This window comes from Rhamphochromis sp. 'chilingali' (assembly GCF_963969265.1).
Source record: "Rhamphochromis sp. 'chilingali' genome assembly, chromosome: 13".
In the NCBI taxonomy this organism is placed as follows: domain Eukaryota; kingdom Metazoa; phylum Chordata; class Actinopteri; order Cichliformes; family Cichlidae; genus Rhamphochromis; species Rhamphochromis sp. 'chilingali'.
In genome coordinates, this window is record NC_137940.1 from 36,206,964 (window position 1) to 36,229,685 (window position 22,722).

General features: G+C 39.7%; 3 protein-coding genes across 8 annotated transcripts; 2 read left to right on the forward strand and 1 right to left on the reverse strand.

Annotated features, from left to right (window-relative positions):
- Positions 1–1,288: 1,288 nt before the first annotated feature.
- Positions 1,289–7,211, forward strand: gla (galactosidase, alpha). Its single transcript, XM_080901568.1, has 7 exons — positions 1,289–1,550; positions 2,837–3,011; positions 4,964–5,138; positions 5,802–5,893; positions 5,991–6,152; positions 6,354–6,551; positions 6,748–7,211. The coding sequence occupies exons 1-7, from the start codon at positions 1,390–1,392 to the stop codon at positions 7,075–7,077; spliced, it is 1,293 nt and encodes a 430-aa protein (XP_080757694.1). The 5' UTR covers positions 1,289–1,389; the 3' UTR covers positions 7,078–7,211.
- A 141-nt stretch (positions 7,212–7,352) lies between these two features.
- Positions 7,353–12,361, reverse strand: rpl36a (ribosomal protein L36A). Its single transcript, XM_080901569.1, has 5 exons — positions 12,313–12,361; positions 11,624–11,729; positions 10,907–10,974; positions 9,623–9,745; positions 7,353–7,433 (listed from the first exon to the last, which is right to left on the reverse strand). The coding sequence occupies exons 1-5, from the start codon at positions 12,313–12,315 to the stop codon at positions 7,413–7,415; spliced, it is 321 nt and encodes a 106-aa protein (XP_080757695.1). The 5' UTR covers positions 12,316–12,361; the 3' UTR covers positions 7,353–7,412.
- Positions 12,362–12,832: 471 nt separating this feature from the next.
- btk (Bruton agammaglobulinemia tyrosine kinase) lies at positions 12,833–21,585 on the forward strand. Of its 6 annotated transcripts, none has more exons than XM_080901563.1 (20): positions 12,833–12,944; positions 14,484–14,561; positions 15,488–15,539; positions 15,766–15,929; positions 16,052–16,159; positions 16,724–16,805; positions 16,917–17,042; positions 17,129–17,190; positions 17,279–17,466; positions 17,857–17,919; positions 18,107–18,161; positions 18,245–18,324; positions 18,652–18,779; positions 19,156–19,227; positions 19,638–19,809; positions 19,983–20,202; positions 20,326–20,390; positions 20,482–20,600; positions 21,020–21,177; positions 21,272–21,585. In XM_080901563.1, the coding sequence occupies exons 4-20, from the start codon at positions 15,789–15,791 to the stop codon at positions 21,341–21,343; spliced, it is 1,911 nt and encodes a 636-aa protein (XP_080757689.1). In that variant the 5' UTR covers positions 12,833–12,944; positions 14,484–14,561; positions 15,488–15,539; positions 15,766–15,788; the 3' UTR covers positions 21,344–21,585. The 6 variants fall into 6 exon arrangements, with proteins under 6 accessions (XP_080757689.1, XP_080757690.1, XP_080757688.1 ...); XM_080901564.1 differs by having other exon boundaries at positions 15,771–15,929; XM_080901562.1 differs by lacking the exon at positions 14,484–14,561 and having other exon boundaries at positions 12,839–12,944.
- Positions 21,586–22,722: the final 1,137 nt, after the last annotated feature.

A 22,722-nucleotide genomic window follows, 5' to 3' on the forward strand; every position in this document is an offset into this window, starting at 1 on the left:
ACGCTGGGCAGAGGGGGGAGGGGCGGTAGTTACACTCACTAGCACAGGAACAGAGCCAGAGGGAGAGAAAGAGAGCCAGGGAGAACAACATTAGAAAGGTATAGTAATCATCCACAACTATTTTACGTTGCAGATGATAAAGGATTCAGAAAGTTTATTCATGCAGGCCCATATGACAGAGAATATGCATGTTCTTTTTGTTTTAATATTATAATTTATATTTAATTGTGTTGTGGTTTGCAGTGTTGTTTTCACTTTAAATTTGTAAAAGGAAAAAGCTGAAAATTTAAATAGTTAAAACTTGAAATGTGAATAGTTGATTTTTGTATTATATGATTTATTTATTACATTTTATGTGGAGTGAATAAATAAAAGTATATTTACGGTGGCCCCTAGAGACAAAGCACATACAAACTTCAAATCACGTACGAACTCTGAAGCACATAAAAACTCAAAACACGTACAAAAGACAACAGAAGTGCTCCAGGATGCTGGGCGCAGTGTTGAGCTTTTGTTATCTTGTGGCTACACAAGCCAGCAAGTACCAACGACCGGATTTGGTGTGTGGTAGTAATAGGTAAATGAACTTTTTTTTAAATTATTTGAATATATATGAGTGCCTGTGTATAAATACACAAACAATACACACATGCTTTCAATTGTAATTTAAGTGATCTAGTAGCTCTGCTTTGGAAGTTCAGTTCATGCTAGAAATGTGTTTTGGAGTTTGTACGTGTTTTGTCTCTAGGGGCCACCGCATATATTTATATATAAACATATATAAATAAAACCACTTTTTTTTACATTAGTAATTCCTTTTGTGCATAATTTTATATTATTGTTAATAATAAATAAATTAAAGCAACAAAACAACCTGAAGAGCCGGTTCGGAGCCGAAAGAGCCGGCTCTTTTTAGTGAGCCGAACCGAAAGAGCCGGGTCTCTAAAAAGAGCCGGAAATCCCATCACTAGTGTAAACAGTGTTAGGGTGGAAAATTACTACAATAGAGTGTTTTCATACCCAATTTAGTCTTATAAATGTGCATCAACTTTACTATTTCCCCATCTACCAGATTAGGTGTGAAATTAATCACGTGGTTGCGGCGATGTTTTTGTATTCGGGTGAATCACAAGACCATCACCTGCCTCGTGGTGTCACCTGACTTTTCATGTTTTTCACCTGAGTTTTAGGTTAAATCCCGGCGCTTCCTGGTTTCCAGCAACGTCATTGGACGGTAACAGACGCATTTTAATTCAATTGGTCCAGCTTTGTGTCACTCATCCACGGGAGGCGGGCTGGCTGGCTTTGGCACTAGGAAATGAATAGTGAAAGAACTACAGTCGTTTGTTGCCGGTCACTGCACAACTATTGTCGAGCTGAAAATCTAAAATGAGCAGAGCTGCCTGTCTTCTCGTAATTATCAGCTTAATGAGTCCTGCTGCTGAGGCGCTGGACAATGGTCTGGCGCTGAAACCCACCATGGGCTGGCTGCACTGGGAGAGGTTCATGTGTAACATCGACTGTGACACGGACCCAAATAACTGCATCAGGTAAGAAGTGATCCGGTTATCCTGACGTGTATGTACGCTAAATCAAAGCACAAGCTTACATACTCTGTTAAAACTGAACATATCACTGAAACACATTTAAAAACCTCACCTAAAAGAATTCACCATTGATTACAGGAAGTGGCATTTGCATTTAGCCAGGTAATCAGGTATTATTAAAGAGGAAAGACATTTCTTGTGACAACTAGTAAGCACGCCTTCACCATTCATTATATGTTTAATCTGCCTTGAAAGTGTGGTATTTTTATACAAGTACGGGGGAACTCGTTATGAGGGGCTGTCATAAGAATAAGAGCAGGATCACGTGATTGAAATAGTCGTTGACAGCTGATTAAGTTCGCCTTTCTTTGTTCTCTGGATTCAGGCATTGGGGGACGTTGATGTGTGAGATATTGGTGTCAGCAAGTACTGTGTATTGTGGAAGCAAAATTTGCAACAGCTGTAACATAAAAGTCATTTATTGTTAAAGTCTAGTGGAGAAATATGTGAGGTCCAGATTGGTTGGGGGGAAATGATGCACATATAAAACAAGGCTTTAAAAATGAGAAAACTCGTTTAAAATAGCCAAAGTTTCACGTACATTTACTGAGCAATAATAAATTGGTCAGTGTAAGCAACCTGGCTCAATAGAGGATAAGTAAGCATTATTTTGTAATCAAAATCATTCAAAGCTGCTCTGGAGGAGCTGGAAGTGATCACAGTAGGTCTGTTTTAGGCCCGGGTGTACTTGATGGTGCAGGGTAGAAGTGGGCAGATCAAGCCAATATCGATACCTACACTGATACTGGATCAGTACTAATGACACACTGCTGTCCCCTACATAAGATGCCGTTATATGTGAAAAACATTAGTATTGTTTTTGGTATCCGTAATATTGGCCTTGTATTTACTTGGTATGGCATTGATACCAAAATTTGCAGTTTCGCACAACACTACCGCAGGGTTCATTCAGGGTTTTCTCATAATGATGATATGTTAAGTCATAATTACAGGTTAACATATCTAACATATATATTTTCTTGAATTAAAGATAACGTAAACGTGGTTTTGCTTTCAACCTCACTAATGCCTCCATTTTTGTGCCTGGCATATTTTTCCTCACAAAACGTAATGTTATTCACCTCTGAGCAAACCTTTTGTTCACTGTTATAATATCTCCTTCATCTCTAAATATTGGTGTGTGCCATATATCCATTACACATTACATTGTACACTGGCTTCTAACGGCTAATATTAACCCCGCCTGTCTCCTCCTGTTGCCTTGGCAGTGAGCATCTGTACATGCAGATGGCAGATGTGATGGTGAAGGAGGGCTGGAAAGAGGCCGGTTACGAGTACGTCTGCATCGATGACTGTTGGCCCTCCCACCAGCGTGATGCCCAGGGCCGCCTGCAGGCAGACCCCAAACGATTCCCAGGAGGCATCAAGAAACTGGCCGACTATGTGAGTATTAGTTATGGAAGAGGAATGAAAAGTCTGGATGTGAATATAGTATTAATGCCATAATTCCTCTATGGACATCAAACAGAAAGAGCTTCAGAGAGACTCGGTGAAAGTGAGAAATACTTTACTAGCTGGGAGAAGCAAAATGAGACCATGTGAGAGGACGTGACTGCGTTTATTGTAGCTTCCAGCTTTGGGGCAGCAGTTTGAATAATATACACAGTTCAAAGAATGATAAACCCACTTTATGTTCAACATGCCGCTGTGATTTTATGGTATGCAGTATTATCATGTCAGTACAACGTGTCTAAAATTTCAGATGTTAAAAAGTTCTTGTAGCCCTGGTTGAATATCTCTAGAAATAAGTGATTACATATTCATCATATACCCATTCAAGCTGACCTGCAGGTATTTACATAATGAATAGGAGCCAACATATTGTGTTGGATAGGAAAGTGCTGCCGTTGACTCTCTTCGCAGGAGACTCACAATAGAAAGGAGCTGGAAGCCATGATGCCAGGCGCATTTCGATGTATAAGGCTTCACGTATAAAGATTGCTAAAAATATATTGTTTAGCAGGAAAGGAATATATTTAGGCCCACTAAGGCAACCTTGAGTTCTGTATTAAAAGAATCACGTTTAGAGCTGTGCAACATTGCCACCTACTGGAAGAAACATACTGCCTGCTCAGAAAGTTTATACTTTAAGCAGAATCAGTGGTTTGTTTGTTTTTTTGAGTAAAGTAGACCCTTGGGATGATCTGTTTGCTTTTTGGGGGGTTCATCTTTTTTAGCAGTTTGCCTGTGCAGCTGTGGCTCAGGAGATAGAGCAGGTCATCTAGTGGTTCGATCCCTGGCTACTCCAGTCTGTATGTCTAATCAGAATCAGAATCAGAATCAGAATACTTTATTGATCCCTGGGGGAAATTATTTTTTGTTACAGTGCTCCATTTTAAACCAACATTAAGACAAGACAGACAATACGCTAACTAAGAATAGTACAATATATACATATATATACATACATACATACATAAGTCACTTATAAATAAATATTTGGAAAAGAAACATGTGTAGTTGTAGCAGCAAACAGTGTGTTAAGTGGATGCGTTGTACAGGGAGATGGCCACAGGCAGGAATGATTTCCTGTGTCGTTCAGTGGTGCATCATGGGTAATCTCAGTCTCTCACTGAACGAGCTCCTGTGACTGACCAACATGTCATGGAGTGGGTGGGAGGTGTTATCCAACATTGTCTTTATCTTGGACAGCATCCGCCTCTCCGACACCACCTTGAGGGAGTCCAGCTCCATCCCCACAACATTGCTGGCCTTACGGATCAGTTTATTAAGTCTGTTGGCATCTGCGACCCTCAGCCTGCTCCCCCAGCATGCAACAGCATAGAGGATCGCACTGGCCACCACAGACTCATAGAAAATCCTCAGCATTTTCTGGCAGATGTTGAAGGACCTCAGTCGCCTCAAAAAATAGAGACGACTCTGGCCCTTCCTGTAAAGTGCTGTGGTGTTTTTAGCCCAGTCCAGTTTATTGTCAATGTGTACTCCAAGGTATTTATAGTCCTCCACAATGTCAACACTGACCCCCTGGATTGAAACAGGGGTCAAGTGTTTCCTGGTCTTCCTGAAGTCCACGATCAGTTCCTTGGTCTTTGCCACGTTGAGCTGCAGATGATTCTGCTCACACCATGTGACAAAGGAGTCGACCACAGCCCGGTACTCCTAAGTATCCTTAGGGCAAAATTTACTATTTAACCCTTAAAGGGATATGGTACAAGCTTTTTCCAGCGTGCACAGGCACAGTGGCATGGTTGCTCGGATGGGCTCCAGCACCCATATGACCTTGAATTGGACAAGTGAAAGAAAATGGATGTCACTGGTATTTGTCATTCACTGAGATGAATCAACAAATCTTTGATATTTTTTTATGCTTTAAGATCCACTCTAATGGCCTGAAGCTGGGTATCTACGCAGATGTGGGGGACAAAACCTGTGCTGGATATCCTGGGAGCCTTGGTTACTACGAGAAAGATGCTCAGACTTTTGCTGACTGGGATGTTGATCTGCTCAAATTTGATGGTTGCTTCATGAATCGGGCTTTGCTGGGAGAGGGTGAGTTTCTATTTCTGATTGGCAGTGCCACAAAGGTGAACAACAGGCACCGTATAAATACACATACAGACACATATATGAACGTACAAAAAAAACCCTCTGCCATTCTTGGGGGCATCTCCCATTTTGACCTCGTGACCGTTCAGGCCATATTTGGCCTGTTGATATGGGGCTGGATTAGCTACAATCTTCCTCTTAATGATCCTTCCCACTTGGTACCCAATCTCGGGTGATGATATCTCCCCCCCTGACCTGGCATCCTGGCTCCCCCTTGCCGTAGCATGTGTGTTGTACCTGTGAAAGCAGTCTTCTTCCGAACACTTCTAGTTGTTTCATGTAAGCTCTTTTCATCTCTCTATGTTTTTGTTTCTTTCTGCTGTAGGCTTGGTTAGCATGAGGTGTGTAGCTGGATACATACGCTCCAGGCGGGAGTCGAACTTGCGTCTCCAACTCTAAAGGCGTGTAGTCTTATCACTACGCTATCCAGCTGCTTAAAAAAATACATATAAAATATAAAATATATATAAAAATATACACGCAAACAAACAATGTGGACATGTACTCTCCATCTATACAGGAGGTCAAATTTCTTTCCTAAACATCATTTTATTTACCAGTTAAGGTGTTTAAAGGGTTAACTACTAAATGTTTGCTCTGTTTAAGGCTACACAAACATGTCAAAAGCACTGAACAACACTGGACGGCCTATCCTGTACTCTTGTGAGTGGCCGTTGTACGAGTGGCCTTTAAAACAGGTGAGAACTTGTTTTAATGGTTAACTTGGTTTTTTGTAGAAGATGCTGCAAAAATAATGGAGTATACTCAAAATAAAGAGCATTTCTGTGCTTCCAGCCCAACTACACAGCTATCCGTGAGACTTGTAATCACTGGCGCAACTTTGATGACGTGTTCGACTCGTGGAGCTCCGTCAAATCCATCTTGGACTGGACTGCCGCTCATCAGGACATCATCGTCCCTGCAGCTGGACCCGGAGGCTGGAATGACCCCGATATGGTACTTTGTTCTACTGAAGGCCTTGGACATGAGTGGTTTTACTATCATGAACCTGCTTATTTTTCTTTTTATCTAATGCTAATCTAAATCTCCTCATACTTACTATTGTATTTAGACATTTTTGTAGGTTGTGGACACACTGTAGCATCATCACTAAGCCTGATTTGCTTATGAATTTACATATTGAATTTATTTCTCTAGCTTGTAATTGGGAACTTTGGCCTGAGTCACGACCAGCAGGAGTCTCAGATGGCGTTATGGGCCATCATGGCATCTCCTCTGCTCATGTCCAATGATCTCAGAGACATTTGTCCTCGCTCCAAGGAGCTCCTGCAGAACAAACGCATCATAGACATCAGCCAAGATTCAATGGGCAAGCAGGGATATCGCACTGCCAAGGTGGGTGTGCGACTCAGTACGAACTCCTTCTGCAATGGCAGCTCAGAGTATTTATGGTAGCCTGTCGTTGCTGTTTAGAAATGCTACATGGTTTGTGATCAGCCTGACAGGCTCTTTATAGCATTAATTACAAATGATCAGTGTGGGTAATGGCAGATGAAGGTATAAACCAGTAAGACTTCCCCTTTTTCTACAGGGGAACAATTTTGAAGTGTGGGAGAGGCCGCTGTCGAAGAACCGCCTGGCTGTTGCTGTGCTGAACAAACTGGAGACAGGTGGTCCTCGAGGGTTCAACATTGGGGCTGCCCCCGGTTGGAAGATCTGTGGCCCGCAGTGCAACGTCACACAGATCCTGCCTCAGTACAAGGAGATGGGAGTTCAGACTCAGCAGAGCAAAATAATTGTATCTGTCAACCCTTCAGGCACAGCTCTGTTGACTGTCACTCCCATCAGCAGCGATTTCACAAGGCTTCACAAGCTGAACTGGCAGGGTACATTTGTCAGACGAAAGCACACCATTTTGTAGTCCTCAGGTGGTTAAACGCACCCGAGACGTGTACAATATCTCAATTGTCTGGGAAAAAATGAAGCTGAATAAGTTTTAGGTGTTTATCTTGTGTAAATCTTAGTGAATTAAAATTAAAGCTGCCTGGAAATGGATCACACTTCATCCCATTTATATTCAATAAATTAAACACTTGCTGTTAACTGTCTAGACTACTGAAAGGTTAAATTACCATAAGAGACAAAGCTTGAATTTTTGTACAAGGAAAAAAAAGATTCAACTCAAACACTCAAAAGTATGTTTGGATCCATTTATTGAAAATAGTGACAACTTCATCCATATGACTGGACCACAGTTTAGAACTGGATGACCTGGCCCTGTAAGAAAACAGAGGGAAACATTTGTGAGAATGTGCAACTTATATTTGCATTACTTTACAGTGGTGACTGCCATGAATTTATAATTAAATTCTGACTTTTGTACTGTAGTTGAATAAGACTAAATAAAACCCAGTATCTTCACATTCATCAGCTTTACCAGCCTGTTGTAAAGTCCTGCCACATATGCATACAGAGTGGATAGGACTTAACTTTTGTGCTGTTGATGAGGAAGACAGAAGCTTTTAAATAGAGTAAAGTCTGATTAATTTGGTAACCCAACACATGAATACTGAGTTATGGGGGGACACAGGAGCCAAATCACCTTGAGGCAACTGTTGTTGTGATTTAGAATAGAATAGAATTCAACTTTATTGTCATTGCACATGCACAGGTACAGGGCAACGAAATGCAGTTTGCATCCATCCAGAAGTGCTTTAGTGATATAGATATATTACAATATATATTAGCAATAGTATAGATATGCAAGTATACTACAGAAATGGGTCTATTATGGTATGTTATAATGTACACGGTATGAAGTATGTTGTGAATATTCTATAACTATAAGTATGTACAGGCTGTAGTGAGTACAAGCTATGTACAGGCTATGAACAGGATATAAATATGAAAAACTATACAGAATATGAAATAAATAACTTTACAGAATCTGAGATATACAGCTATACAGAAATGGGAACTATGCAAGTTGTAAACAGTTGTAGGATTAAAGATTATCGAATGTACAGAATGATTATTTACACAGAGCTATACAGTAGTGCAGTTAAGGTAAGTGAGGGTGTAGATAGTTTCTACAGAGGCTATATAAAGTGCTAGTGGTTGTGAGTGGTGGTTCAGTCCATGTTATTATTGTGTGTTTGAGGGTACAGTTGTCCATTGTGGGTGTGTGTATGTTCAGTCCATGAGTTTAACGTGGGTCAGATGTCAGATTTGAAATTGAAATAAAAGGTAGCCAATCATGAATTTGAGAATCATGTATTAGAGCTTCTATTGAAGGAAGAAAAAACAAAGACGACAAGCTCAACAGCAAACCTTGTAAAAATAAATAAAAACTAATAACTGTATTGACAGTATATATATTGAGATCAACTCATGCATCGTATTTTAACCACCACAATAAATCAACAGCCAGCCCTGAGTCACCATCTCATCAAAACAAATACAATTTACCACTAACCACAAAAAACGACAACAAAAAGAAAAACAATCTGTCACTGAAAGCGAAATATGCTCCAGTTAAAATCCAAGCTGGGCTGCACATTTATCAAGTGTAGCAAACAAACATTTCCTAATGCAATTCTGGTGCTATAGCGTGTGAAATGCGTTCATACATGCAGACGCATGCCTCTTTCACAACTCAATTTCAAAAGCGGTTTCTCACTAATTACATCAGAAAAGGGTGGGCAGAATCGAGTCGGACATGGTCAGGGTTGGCCCTTTCCCTCGTCTAACACACAGAGCTCGTGTCAGACGCTTTCACACTACTGGAAAAAACTGTTGGGGTATTTTTCCACCTCTTGAAGAGTGTTGCCTAGGCAGAAGCGCCGACAAATACTCTAAAATCCATATTTTTATATGTACATCTGAAGAATTAAACAATTGCCAGAACAAATAATTCTGACAGGAAATGGGACGACTAGAGAGCGAATAGGCTCAAGATAATTACATATCCGATCAAACTGCATCCAACGTTTGCATTCTCGTGCACCTTCTTTGAATATCTTGCAATATCCATCTTTAGCGTGCAAAGCTAGTGTGCATGTGTAACAACAGCTTTATGCAAACTATTTTTTCCAAACAGGAAATCCATGTTTAAGTGAAAAAACAGCTGATATGCAAAATGTGCATTTTTATAGCTGTCACCGTGTTGGTTCCATAATTTATCATAATTAACATAAAAGATGTCAATATGTCACATGAAAAACTAATAGTGGGTTATGAACATGAGGTTATTAAATGTGTAACAAAATAATTACCTACAAATATAAGAAGTCAGAATATTTTTAATGACAGATTTCTGTGGGATGATTCTGACACCAAACTGTAGCTTTAGCCGAGATTAAACCCACTATGAAAAGTACTACTGAAATAAAGTTAATATAAAGAATATGTTGTAAAGAATAGTTAACTTCAATCTTTACAATACCAGGGACATATGTGAGTCTTACCTTTCTCTTCTTGTCACCACCCAACTCGAAGTGCTTACATCTCTTGATGGCCAGCATTCTCTTGGATCTGCAGTTGGGCTCCACACACTCGAGCCTCAACACAATCTTCTTTGTAGTCTTAGCCTGTTTGACAGTATTTCAGTGAGTGTCATTTCCCCTCACATATATCTCAACACGATCAATCCAACAGTACAATGCTGTGAGATAGTATTTACCCTTTTCATGATCATTTTTCCTGTGAATTTGTCACACCTTAGCATTTTAACACTAGATAAAGATAATCTGAGTAGGGCTTGCTGTTGCGTTTTGGATCAGTCCTGCAGCATAACCCGAGGGCACTTGCAGATAAAAGCACAAACAGATGGCTGGACACTTTAGGATTTTCTGGCAGAGAGCAGAAGTCATAGATCCATCAATCAGAGCGGCAAAACAGCCTCTGACCATCACACGTCTGCCACCATGTTCGATTGGTATATTTTATCAAATGCTTTTAGTTTTGTGCCAGATGTAACACTACTTACATTTTCCAGAAATTTCAACTCTTCTCGACAGTCCACAGAATATTTCTGTCTTGGAGGGGGAGGGTGGGCGAAAGTGAAACTATTTGGTCAGTAATGGTTTGCACCTTGAAACTCTCCCATGGACGCCATTTTTGTCAACTCTCTCCCCACTGTTGAATCATGAACTCTGATCTTAACTGAGGCAAGTTCTTTAGATCTTTTGCGACCTCCGAGATGAGCCATAGATGTGCTGTTAAGAGTAATTTGGATAGGCTAGTCACTCCTGAGAAGGTTCGTTACTGCCCACAAGTTTTCTCCATTTGTGGACCATGGCTCTCTCCATGTTTCCAAAGCCAGAGAACAGCATTGCAACCCTTTTCATACTAATAACATCAATGTCTTGTTTGTCATCGTTTCTTAATTCCTTTAGATTGTGGCGTGATGTGCCGCTTTTTGATATTTTTTAAAAACTTAAAACCTGTACAACACATTGAAGTAAGTGACTTCTTCATATCAACAGATATGGCAGTATTCAGGCCTGGGAGAGGCTATTGAAATTTTACTCAACTACCCAAAAAATGTGGCTAATTACACTTAAATCATGATTTCACACAGGGCAAAGTAAAAACTGTGCTTTCTATTTACTTAGGTTATTTTTTTATAATATAAACAATTAGTATGATGATGATCTCAAACTTTAAAGTGTGACAAAATTAGCAGAAAAATATAAATCTGGAAAAGGACATACTTTTATTACAGCACTGAATGAGAAAGCCATGGTTACCTTTTTTCGGAAAATCGGCTTAGACTGACCGCCATACCCACTCTGCTTTCTGTCGTATCTCCTCTTACCTGAAAAACATTTAGTTTAGTCAACACATACTTGAACAATTAATAAAATAAAGCAAGGATGCACTGATGCATTATGGGTTCAAAACAAAATATTGGCCCATATTTGCAGACATCTTACAATTTCCCTTCTGTGATAGGAAAAAGATTGTAGATATATTAAGTGCTAAGACACTAATCTATTGATTTATCAAAATATGTGACGACAAATAATCAGATAATGCCATAGATGAGGCCAGTGTCGTGCTAAAAATTTACTGCTGATGCTCGTGTGACTTTGTGTATATCTTTGTTTGTATTAGTAGATGTAGTAAGCAGAATTTACTGAGTTATATATAAAATAAAGAAATGACCTGTTTTACAAGAATCCATCCACGTCATCAATCCAGTCTTTTTTGGCTACTTAAAATATATTTATGGAAATGCTGTTAAATTTGGTGCAATTTGCTCTAAAATCTTGATCAAATCTACTGAAAAATAAACTTTTAACTGCTTGTATTTTGCGACAGGAACGTTCTTCCTGGCTCATAGTGACTTGATATCACTTAAAAAAGATGTTTTTGACAGATCACAGGTCAATGTTTTATATACAGACACTTTTTTTGACTTTAGACACCAGTGCATCCCTTAAATACAGGACAAACATATTTACCCTGTACATAAAGAGAATCCTTCCCCTTCTTGTACTGGGTAACTTTGTGGGGCTGGTGCTTCTTGCACTTCTTGCAGAAGGTCCTGCGGGTTTTCGGGACGTTCACCTGCACAACACAGAGAATAACATTTGAGCAGACGTGCAGTATACACAAAATACCACAACGCGGACTAGCTAGCCACGTCCAACAGGCCCAAGCCATAAAACTCACAACACTTATGAAATATCAAGTGCACAGCTATCAAAGAGTTTTGTTCAATCATTTTCGAAATTGACTTAATACACAGAAGCACCGAGTTTATCATTTAAACTGTGGCCGGCAGTGTTGGGGCAAGCTAACACGTTAGCATCGCTATTTTAATGAAAACAGCGTAAACAAGTGATGCTCCAATACTTTTTACAAAGCAAAACACGTTTTGACGTAGCTGTTAATTGATTGTGATGTTTCGCTTGTTTAGTTTTTCGCTTCTGACAGAAAGGCCGGTTGGAGTAGAAAAACCAACAGTGGCGTTTCGCCACTAAGATAGCATCCATCAATATAACAGCGTTAAATATACCAAAGATGGCCAATACCGCCATCGTTACGCACATTGTAACATTATCAACATGACCGGGTGTATCAAATACAGAAATTGTACTTTAATCGGCAGGATTGAGATAGATTTGTTTTAGGTGTAATGGTAGCATACCATGGCTGCAACCCGATGCAGAGGGAAAGAGGAAGAAGGAGGCCGGAAGCAGTTCTTAAAGTCGCCCCTTCAATAGACCTCAGCCGTAGACAGGTCTGCCCCCTAGCGGCCGGAGATGCAAAGAAGCCAAAACCATGAAAAGACTGCAAACGGCCCCAATTTTAAGGAGAGTGACAGCCATGGAGTGCACAGCATAAACCTGACAAAACTCAGTGGGTCAGTAATATACTAAAACACAAGCTATACATTTTACTCACAGTGAAAAGGCTTTAATGCCTGCAGAAGTTATCATTTTGAAATATCTTTTAACAACGTAATAAGCAGGTGAGAAACTAAGAAATCCACTCAGGTTACAGTGTAACTATATGTAACAACCAAATATGGCCTTGCATTAATGTTTAGCCCGCTTCCACTTATCACCAAAACTGTCCAGAAGGCTGATATGAAAATTAGCAGCAAGAAAAAGGGGAAGTAAGCCCTGTCGATTCCTCTCTGTGGGTGTGTTTTAAGCTTCTTGCATCACAGACCAACACACATTTTATGGAAAGCCAGCTACTGAGGCAAAGGTCCATGCCACTCTTCAAGCTTCAGCATCTGCAGTTGTCTGATGTGTGTCATTTTTCAACATCTGGGTAAGCAGCACTTGTTTCTAAAGGAAGTATTTTTAGTCGCACTTTGTTCATAGAACTATAAATGAGAGAAGCAACCTTTGAGTACACTTCATCTGAAAGACCGAGGCCAAAAGTAGCATAGATTAGTGCAAGTACTCAACTGAAACCCACTGTAATTTCGTTTGTATGCAAATCCTGTGAAATAACCAATGAAATTATGAATCCACAAGTGACATTTTCAGCTTAAAGTCTAACGATGTATAAAGTTTTGAATGTTTTCTGGACATAAACGTACTGTTGTGTGCTGAGTGCTGATAATCCTTTATGTGCACACACTGACACTGTTCATCAAAGTGCTTTCTTTGTAGCAGAAACTGGTTAAATGTAAAGCAAATCGCTATCGCTAATCAGGTTGTACTTTCACACAGTTACTGACTCTCCATGACAGGTATCTTGCATTGAACTGTCATTTTTAATACTTACGTGTGCATCATAGGAAATTCTCGTATCCTGACAAATAGTTCTCACAAGTCACCACAATGTTAAACTTATGTGGTATTTTAATATGCCTGAGTATTCTTTGTGGTTAGAATCAGTCTTGTGACATTACTCACTTTTTTTCTCTCTGTCTGTTTCTTTGTTACGTATGCTCACACAGAGACACACACAAACACACATACACAAGTACGCATTTTATTGCACATAGCACTTATCTACCAGGAAACATCAGGAAACACAGCATCTTTACAGGTTCCTGTTAACATTAGTCTTTCATGATAAGGTTGTGTCTGCTGTGTCATTCACATCAGACATCATGCAGTCAAAATTTGTGCACTTTAGAATAAAAAAATGCAATAATGACCATTTATAATGATTTATTTGCTACTTAATTGCCTTTCACACAGAGGGTGTAGTGACACAGTTGGCCTGTATTAGATTATATAGTCTAGGTCACACACAGAAGAGTAAAATTACAAATGGAACCTGCCAAAACTGGTACATTACATGCTTTTCAAATGTCCAACTCATGCACAGCAAAATTTAAAAGAGAGATACTGTCAGGTAAGAAGAGGTGCAGGCCACAGGGTTTCTTCTCTCTTCATATTGCAAAGCAATACTGATGCAACTTCCCTATGAGTTTGTCTGTGTCAGCCACCATGAGTCAACTCCCATCAGAAAAGGCAAAAAAATAATCTCCTCTGAGTAGCCATGATGCATTGGTAGCTGCACAGTTTCAGTCAAAAGGCTTCACTGATTTAGAGGCACATATCAAAGTTTTGGGCGTGCGCCCTCAGAGTTTTTTGACCTTCACTCGAGTTAGTGATGTGAGAAAAGACGGGTCGTGTTAAATGAGGAATGAGTAAACAATGTTTCACAGAATAGGGAACACCTCTGTCTGCTCATGAAGGCACAAACAACACCAGCAGGTAGTGTCACTCGAGTGTGAAGAAATGTCAGACTCCCTGTTAGCAGAGAGCAACAGAAGCTTCTCGTAGTGCCACAGTTACAGTTCAGATGATAGAAGGAAGTTCTCTCTCTCTCTCTCTCTCTCTCACTAAGCTGAAAATAGGCTGAGTTGAAGTGCGCACACATCTGACAGAAACTGACACACAGTGAGCGCTCGGCCGTGTAACGAGGGTGAGTCTGAGAATTTGATAGTTCACATTTGAGCGGTAACCGGTAACAAATAACTTCCCCGCATTGGTGCACTTTTGTTGCACTTTTAGAACAATGTGGTGACGGGAATACCTTGGCTTTTCTTCTGGTCATTTGGTGAGATTTTAGTTTTAGTTCTGCATTGGTCAGAACCAAAGAAGCCTTTGCTTCCCAACCTATCATCAATATCTTTCAGCTTTGTTTTCATCAGTTGTCGTGATTTTCTGCGTGTACCGTCACTGCAGTACTATTTATACTGAATTAAGTTTCAGCTAGCTATATTTCCCCTAAAATATCAGGCTGTTAATGTCGCTATGTTACTAATTTCCACAACAATTAATTATTGTATGCTCCCCTTCACTCAGATTCTATCAATGTGTCTTGTTTTGGAGGTGCAAGTTTCATTTCAGCGCTGGTGGTTAGGAGGTGCTGCAAACAAGACACACTACACTGCCATAAAGCAAAAAGAGAGCCTTTTTCATTTGCCTACTTATCTTATGTGCGTGGTAAAATGTATAAATGTGCCCGAGGGGAAGGAAGCCTTCTGATAGTAGGAGTGATATATTACATGATATGTTTGCCAGCAAACAAATTTTATTTAGAAGTAAAACAAAAGATGAATCATGTCTAGACTGTATAGTTATATAAAATGAAAGAACTATACTACTGTATTTAGCCAGGTTTTTGGATCAACAAATCAGGCACTTGATATCCATTCCAAAGGCAAAGAGGAGTTAAATACTGTATCCAGATGACCAGGATGTAACAGCTAAGAGAAACAGATGTGCCACAGAGGCAAATGTTGGAAACCGAGGATGTTGCTGTCAGGAAAAGCAGGGCTTATGCAAACTACACCTAATCACACAGCGATATGCGCTAACACTGCATGCCTGTTCATCTCTTTCCAGATCTCCACTTTCACCTGTTGCAGTGGCACTGCTCCAACTCTATGAACAGTGGGTAGGTATTACATTCTTTAAAATGCTTTTCAAAGGAAACGAAAACACTGAATAAGTGTAAAGTTCAGCAAAACTTGAGGCTTTATCATAATGCTGAGCCAGTCACAGCTCTCAGCAGAATTACAGATGCTGTTGTAGTCGGGGTGTGAACATGCTGTTTAGTGGAGAAGCATTGTGTTACGCCATGATTACTCTTTTTAAACGTATCCATTTGTCACTTGTTCCAGTGCAGCTGAATCCTGAATGAATCATGTCAGACTCTATACTGGAAGAAGTCTTCATTAAAAGATCTCAACAGAAGAAGAAGACCTCACCTTTAAACTACAAAGAGAGAATGTTTGTTCTCACAGCAGAAAAAATATCCTACTATGACTTTGACACAGACAAAATGGTATGTATATAGAACTGAAGAAAGGTTCGTTTCATATTAATGTTGGCTGGCAACCTTGGGCCACCAAATAAACACTTGGCTCTTTATCTTGGACTTACCTGACTGTTTCCTCTTCTGTTAAGCAGAAGCGAAAAGGTCTGAAAGGGTCAGTTGACCTAGAGAAGATCAAGTGTGTAGAGATAGTCCAGCCAGAGCCCAATGCCCCACAAGAGCGCATGTATCCATTCCAGGTAGATATTTTTCAATCCAATTTTCATTACTGAAGTTATAAACAAGAGTCAAATGCAAATGCTTTGTACCCGATTAAACTTTATATAAAATATACACTTTGCTTGCTTTCACTGCTGTTTAGCTTCGGGCCAGAACACGTAACAGGAAGATTATATAAGAATAGAGCTGCAGAAAAAGAACAACAAACACTTTCTATTAAAAAAAACACGTACGAGCAGCACACAGCAGCATGAGTGAGGCTCTCCAAGGACTGTTCGGTGCTCCAATAGTTAACACTGTGAAAGTTAATTGTTAAGAAGTGAAACTTCCTCTCACACTCAGATGAGCTAGGGGCTTTTAGTGCCAATGTTGCCATAAATAGTAAAAGTTCAAGCTAAACATGTCTTAATTAAAGAAAAAGCAAAGTAACACTTCGTGGGTTCATGTGTTGAATTTCCGCTAACGCATTTGAAGAGACTTTTGCCACACTTGCAGCAATCTATTCTGCAATACCAAACTTGAAAAAAATAAAGAAAAAAAATACTGAAAATTGCCGTCTTGCTCCGCTGTGGATTTTTCCACAGGTCATTTATGATGAAGGGCCACTGTATATATTTTCTAAGACTGAAGACACCCGGGTTGCGTGGATAAAGAAGCTCAAAGAATGTAAGTGTGCATGTCTATTCTCGCATTTCGTCACCGTATCTCGTATCATCTTTCATGAACATGACCATATCTTGTGTATCTGAAAAACTCTGTGGCCGTATACGTGTACAGTGGTGCGCTTCAACAGCGATCTGACGCAGAAGTACCATCCATGCTTCTGGGTTGATGGGGTGTGGTTGTGCTGCCACCAGGAAGTTAAACAGGCCATGGGTTGCAAAGTGCTTGATAGTAAGAATGGTGAGAATTAGACTCCCCTTAGTTTAAAGTCTAAAATGATCAGGTCCTAAACTTTTAAATTAATATATCTAATAATGCCTTCATAGGAGTGACATCACAGCTATCTCGAAGGTCAACAAGGAAGCCGCTTCCTCCAACCCCAGCAGAGGTATAGACCTAGGACTATGAGATGAACATTCACCAAGTACACACTGTTTTCTTCTATATGACAAAAAGCTATCTTTTTTTTTTTCCAGAAAAAGCCTACTCGTCCTTTACCTCCACAGCCTCCTGACCCACCAGCGTCCTCTGCAGGCATGACTGTTGTAGCTGAGTACAGTTACACACCCATGACACCACAAGACCTGGAGCTAAGGAAGGATGAGGAGTACACCATCCTGGAAAAGTCCGATGCAAACTGGTGGAGAGCTCGAGACAAATATGGGTAAGCTGACTAGAGGTGACCCAAAGATGTCTCGTAAGAAGAGTGTGACCGCACGTAGCCCATCAGACAAATCAAAAATCTCTAGGTCAACTCTGGAAACTTACAGTGGAGGCTAAAGTAAACCAACTGCAAGCATTATAATGAGGAAGACAGATAATCAGTGATGATTTTGAAGCACACAGATTAAAGATAATTTATATAAGAGAACGTTCAAAAAGTGGCTTCCGGGGCTACACGGCTCGTTAGTTCATAAATTTTGCATAACAAGTAGAAATGAATTTATATAATATACGATTCACTTGAATGATTTGTAAAAGTTAGAATCTGCTGGTGTTAAGAAGAAGTTCACGTTTTGCATGTGCCATCTGTTAATGTTCTTTTCTTTTCCAGAAAAGAGGGTTATATACCAAGCAATTATGTTGTAGAAGCTGAAGATGGGCTAGAAAGATTCGAGTGAGTATCAGTGTTATTGCTTTGCCCCTAAATAGGTGTATTAATGTCACATATGGTTATACATTTTATTATTTTTAACCTAACTCATTCTTGGTTCCTTATCTGCACTCTAATTAATTTCTTATTGTTGAACTAATACAACAACATTCAGGAAGAATTAAAAATTGTTTATTTTTTTTATTGACAGCTGGTATTGCAAGAATATGAACCGTAGTCAAGCAGAAAAACTGTTAAAGGCTGAGGTAAACCCATGACTGTCATTGCCAAAAATAGGTTTCCGGACTGTGTTTAAGTCAAAACTTATGAAATATGTTGTTGTAATCAGAACAAAGATGGAGGCTTCTTGGTGCGGGACTCCAGCAAGGCTGGGAAATACACTGTGTCTCTGCTCACAAGGGGTGGCGGGTGAGTAAGCTTAGCGGTGTTAAACACTGCTACCATTTATATAGTGTATCCACTCGCTCCGGTCATGTGTGAACGCATGAAAAGAAGAACTGTTTGTAATGAAAGAGGAAACAGTGGCCCACAGAGGGAGAGAGATGTAAATGACTTATGCAAAACTAGGACTAATGTGTCTGCGGTACTTTTTTTTAAATTCCAAGACTGAGCTACCCTGTTCAGAACACTGAGGAGATTTTACCTAATTATGCATATATGATAAATCATTCCTGTTCGGTGGTTCCAGTGAAAACGTGCGAACTAAATCCACCCGTGTTACTCTTCTCTCTACAGGGAAGCTGTTGGAAGCTGCCGACATTATAACATCTGCACCACCCAGCAGAGCCAGTATTACTTGGCAGAAAAGCATAATTTTAACACCATCGCAGAGCTCATCAACTATCACCAGCACAACGCAGCAGGTCAATATAACTGCCCGGGCCATATGGATACATAGTCTCAGCTTTAATACTGTGGTATTTGTTACACAATAAACTCATTTTCAAATTTGGTTACGGTAACAGGAAAAAGGAAATGAGTCATAAGCAAGTTTGAGTGGGGGGTAGGGGGCCATTGGAAATTTTGTGGGTTTAATTATTCTTTTTTTATTATTAATCTCCACTTTATTTAACTTAAATTTACAGTTGCTTTTTATTTTCTTTTTTAACGTCTTCTGTAGCCCTTTCACTCACATGTCAAAGCTCAATGAATTAGTTCATTCTTGCAATTCATATTCCAGTCATCTTTTCAAAAATGACTATCTTAATAGGTAATGTGGCTTTGTTATCTCCCCACTAGGCATGGTTAGCAGACTGAAACACATCGTATCTAACCGGGCACGGCCCCCATCCACAGCAGGCCTTGGTTATGGTAAGATTATGACTGCAGATGAAATTTAATTACACCTGCTTTCTTGGATTATGAATGTATTCTTTTTTATTATAACAGCTTTCAGAGAGTGTATAAAAGCTAACATGTAAGATACTGATCATTGTTTTAACAGTGTTTTGTGCTATTAGTATATTTGGCAAAGTTATTACACTTTTGTGCCTAGTATGAGATCAGAAGATTAAAAATGGTTTTCTGTCTGTGCACCTGATTACCTGGTTTTTAGTTTGATAAAAGGAAAAATGTTTCTAGTGTTTATGGTAACCAAGAGTGGCATCTCATTTATCTCTCAGCAGCAGCGCTAAAAAGATATATACAACGTGTCAAGCAGTTATTTTAATGAGGTCGTTACATGCTAAAAGAGCACAATTATTTTCTCTTGTTTGACGTAGGTGTGTGGGAGATTGACCCACGCTACCTCACCTTCATCAAGGAGTTGGGATCTGGACAATTTGGAGTGGTGAAGTATGGGAAGTGGCAGGGACAGCATGATGTGGCCATTAAAATGATTAAAGAGGGCTCCATGTCAGAAGATGATTTCATAGAAGAAGCAAAAATCATGATGTAAGCACAACTAAATGATAATTGCTGAATGTCTAACTCACTCTAAGATGAGTCTGTTTGTGCACAAGACTCATAAAACTGATCTGTCATACTGGGAATGGTAGTTCCTATAATGTCTTTGAGGAAACCCAGCTCACAGTGCTTAAGTTCCTTCTTCTTTTTGCTCAAACAAGGAAGCTTCGCCATGAGAACCTGGTCCAGCTCTATGGCGTGTGCACCAAACAAAGGCCTATTTATATAGTGACCGAGTACCTTGCAAACGGCTGCCTCCTCACATACCTCAAGGAGGGCCTGAAGCAGCACCCAACAAGCATCCAGCTGCTAGAGATGTGTAAAGATGTCGCTGAGGGCATGGCCTACCTCGAGTCACACCAGTACATCCACAGAGACCTGGTGAGAGACAATGATCCACTGTGTCAAAGCTTAAAAAAGAAAAATCCTGTTTGCTACCCAAAGATAACGCTGAAGGTTTAATGATTATTCCTGAACCAAAAGCATTGTTTGTTTTATCTCCAGGCTGCCAGGAACTGTTTAGTAGATGGAAATGGCACTGTCAAAGTGACTGACTTTGGGCTATCAAGGTAAAACACTTTACATAAGTTGCAAAAAGAACAAGACACACTGGTACATCATCAGCATAATATTAAAATCCTCTTCCTCCAAACCTTCCAGGTATGTTTTAGATGATGAATACACAAGCTCGGTTGGCTCAAAGTTCCCTGTCCGCTGGTCGCCACCCGAAGTCCTTCTTTACTGCAAATTCAGCAGTAAGTCTGACATCTGGGCATATGGTAAGTAATATACTGTATATATTTTTACTGTTTTATTGATGTACTTCAAAGTGAGTGGACACAGAAACTTCAGTATTAAAAATAATAAAGGTGCAAATGATTTAATAGGTTAATTAATAATTACTCTACTGTATAAAAACAGTTTTGGTGAATACATAGGGAAAATAAATGTGCTAACAAAAGTATTCTTTAAAATTGTAATTAAATAGTTAAATGGAAAACTAAATACATACATCGGGAATTTATATTACAATTAATGCATTAATACCTTCATTTAAAAATATATATTTTTATGCATGTAATGTTTTATTGTTCTGTTGATATCTATTTTTGACCTTTATATTTTGTTTTGTTTTGTTTGCTCAAATTGCATAAAAGCATAATGATTTTAAATTCTAACCATTTATATAATCCATTAGGGGTTTTAATGTGGGAGGTGTACACTCTGGGACGGCTTCCTTATGAGCGCCTCAACAACACGGAAATAGTGGACCAGGTGTCCCGGGGCCTGCGCCTCTTTCGCCCCCAGTTGGCCAACGAAAGAGTTTACAGCATTATGTCAAGCTGCTGGCTTGATGTAAGTGAATTTTCATATTTTATTGCAACTCTCGGTTGAGTTGACATTTAATATTGGCCCTAATCCTAGAGGTTTCCTTTGCTGTTCCTTTCAGAAAGCAGAGGAGAGACCAAACTTTCAGGAGCTGGCGCTGACTGTTCAGGATCTGCTATATGAGCTCCAGTAGGACTCCGAATAATGTATCAGCACAAAACATCGACAGTTCACTCAGAAGCCCACAGAGTCGTATCTTCAGATGCCCCTGGAAAGATAACAGTCAGTGAAAGTAACAGCACAGCGAAGTCCTCTGAAATGTGAATATGTGTACTGTGAATATCACTGTTGCTCACTGATTATACTATCCTTTCCATCCCATAAGTAGAAGTACATTCCTATAGAGTAGCATTTCAATTGTGGACATTGAAGGAAAAAAAATGTCCATCCCGGTTTTCCCTCCAAGGCACGAGCGATAAGCAGAGTTCTGTCCTTTCCTTCTAAGATTCCTAATTATTTAAAGTAACACTCAGGTATGCCATTCAGCTGGGTTAGTTACGACGTCGGGAGCAGCCTGGGAGAACAAGGAAACACAGACTGCTTCAGGTTGTCTTCCCAAATCGACTCAAAGGTTTATTTAGTACATAACAGCTTATATAGAGGAAAAAAAGGTTCGTGTGTCAGCAAGTTCTCAGTTCAAACCGGTACAGACCAAATAAGGAAACGTCTTCCTGCCTTGTGAGCAAAGAAGTATCCTGTGTGTAGTTTATCAGTTCAGCTACAATTTATGATCATCCCAGCAAAATACACTCCTAGACATAGAGTACAGAGTTCTTTCATTAGTGAATTCTGAAACAAACCACCTGGCCTTTAACGAGCCTTTTTCTAAGAGATAAAGAAAAAGGGAGGATGGGAGTAAGGAAGTGGTCTCGTCTCTGTGGTATTTTCGACCTTGGGGTACCATCCTGTGAGTCTTACACATTAATTCTTGGGTCACAGAGAAAGAGAAAAACAACTAGTAAATGGGCCTTATTGAGTAACTCTTTTCTGTATAATATCACAATAAAACAATATCCTGTAAATGCTACCATGGTATCAAAATATCACAACAGACATTTTATTAAAGAGCACCGGATTGAGTTTGTATGTATGTAGTGAATTTTGTGAAATATTTGTTGAATGTGTAAACATCTTTGCATGTCTAAACAAGCTTTGTACGCGCATATGTATTGCACAAATAAAAGCCAAGTAGGCCTATACCAGGCTTTGAAATGTTTGAAACATCATCATGTGGAATGAAAATTAAAAATGAAAATGTGCAAAAGATGGAATGAAAATTTCCAACCATGCGACAGACCTGCTGTATTCACGGATGGCGTTATCCTCACCGAACTGAAAACAAACGCGTAAACACACCCTCAAATGGATACGGCTGTTACGAACTGCGGTCAAGTGAGCCCTCACTTACGAAGTCACAGTCAAGCTAGCCGCTCCGCCAGCCGCACCGAAAATGTGGTTGCACTACTCTTACGTATATTACGGTATGGGTGAAGACTGGCTTAGAAACGCAGT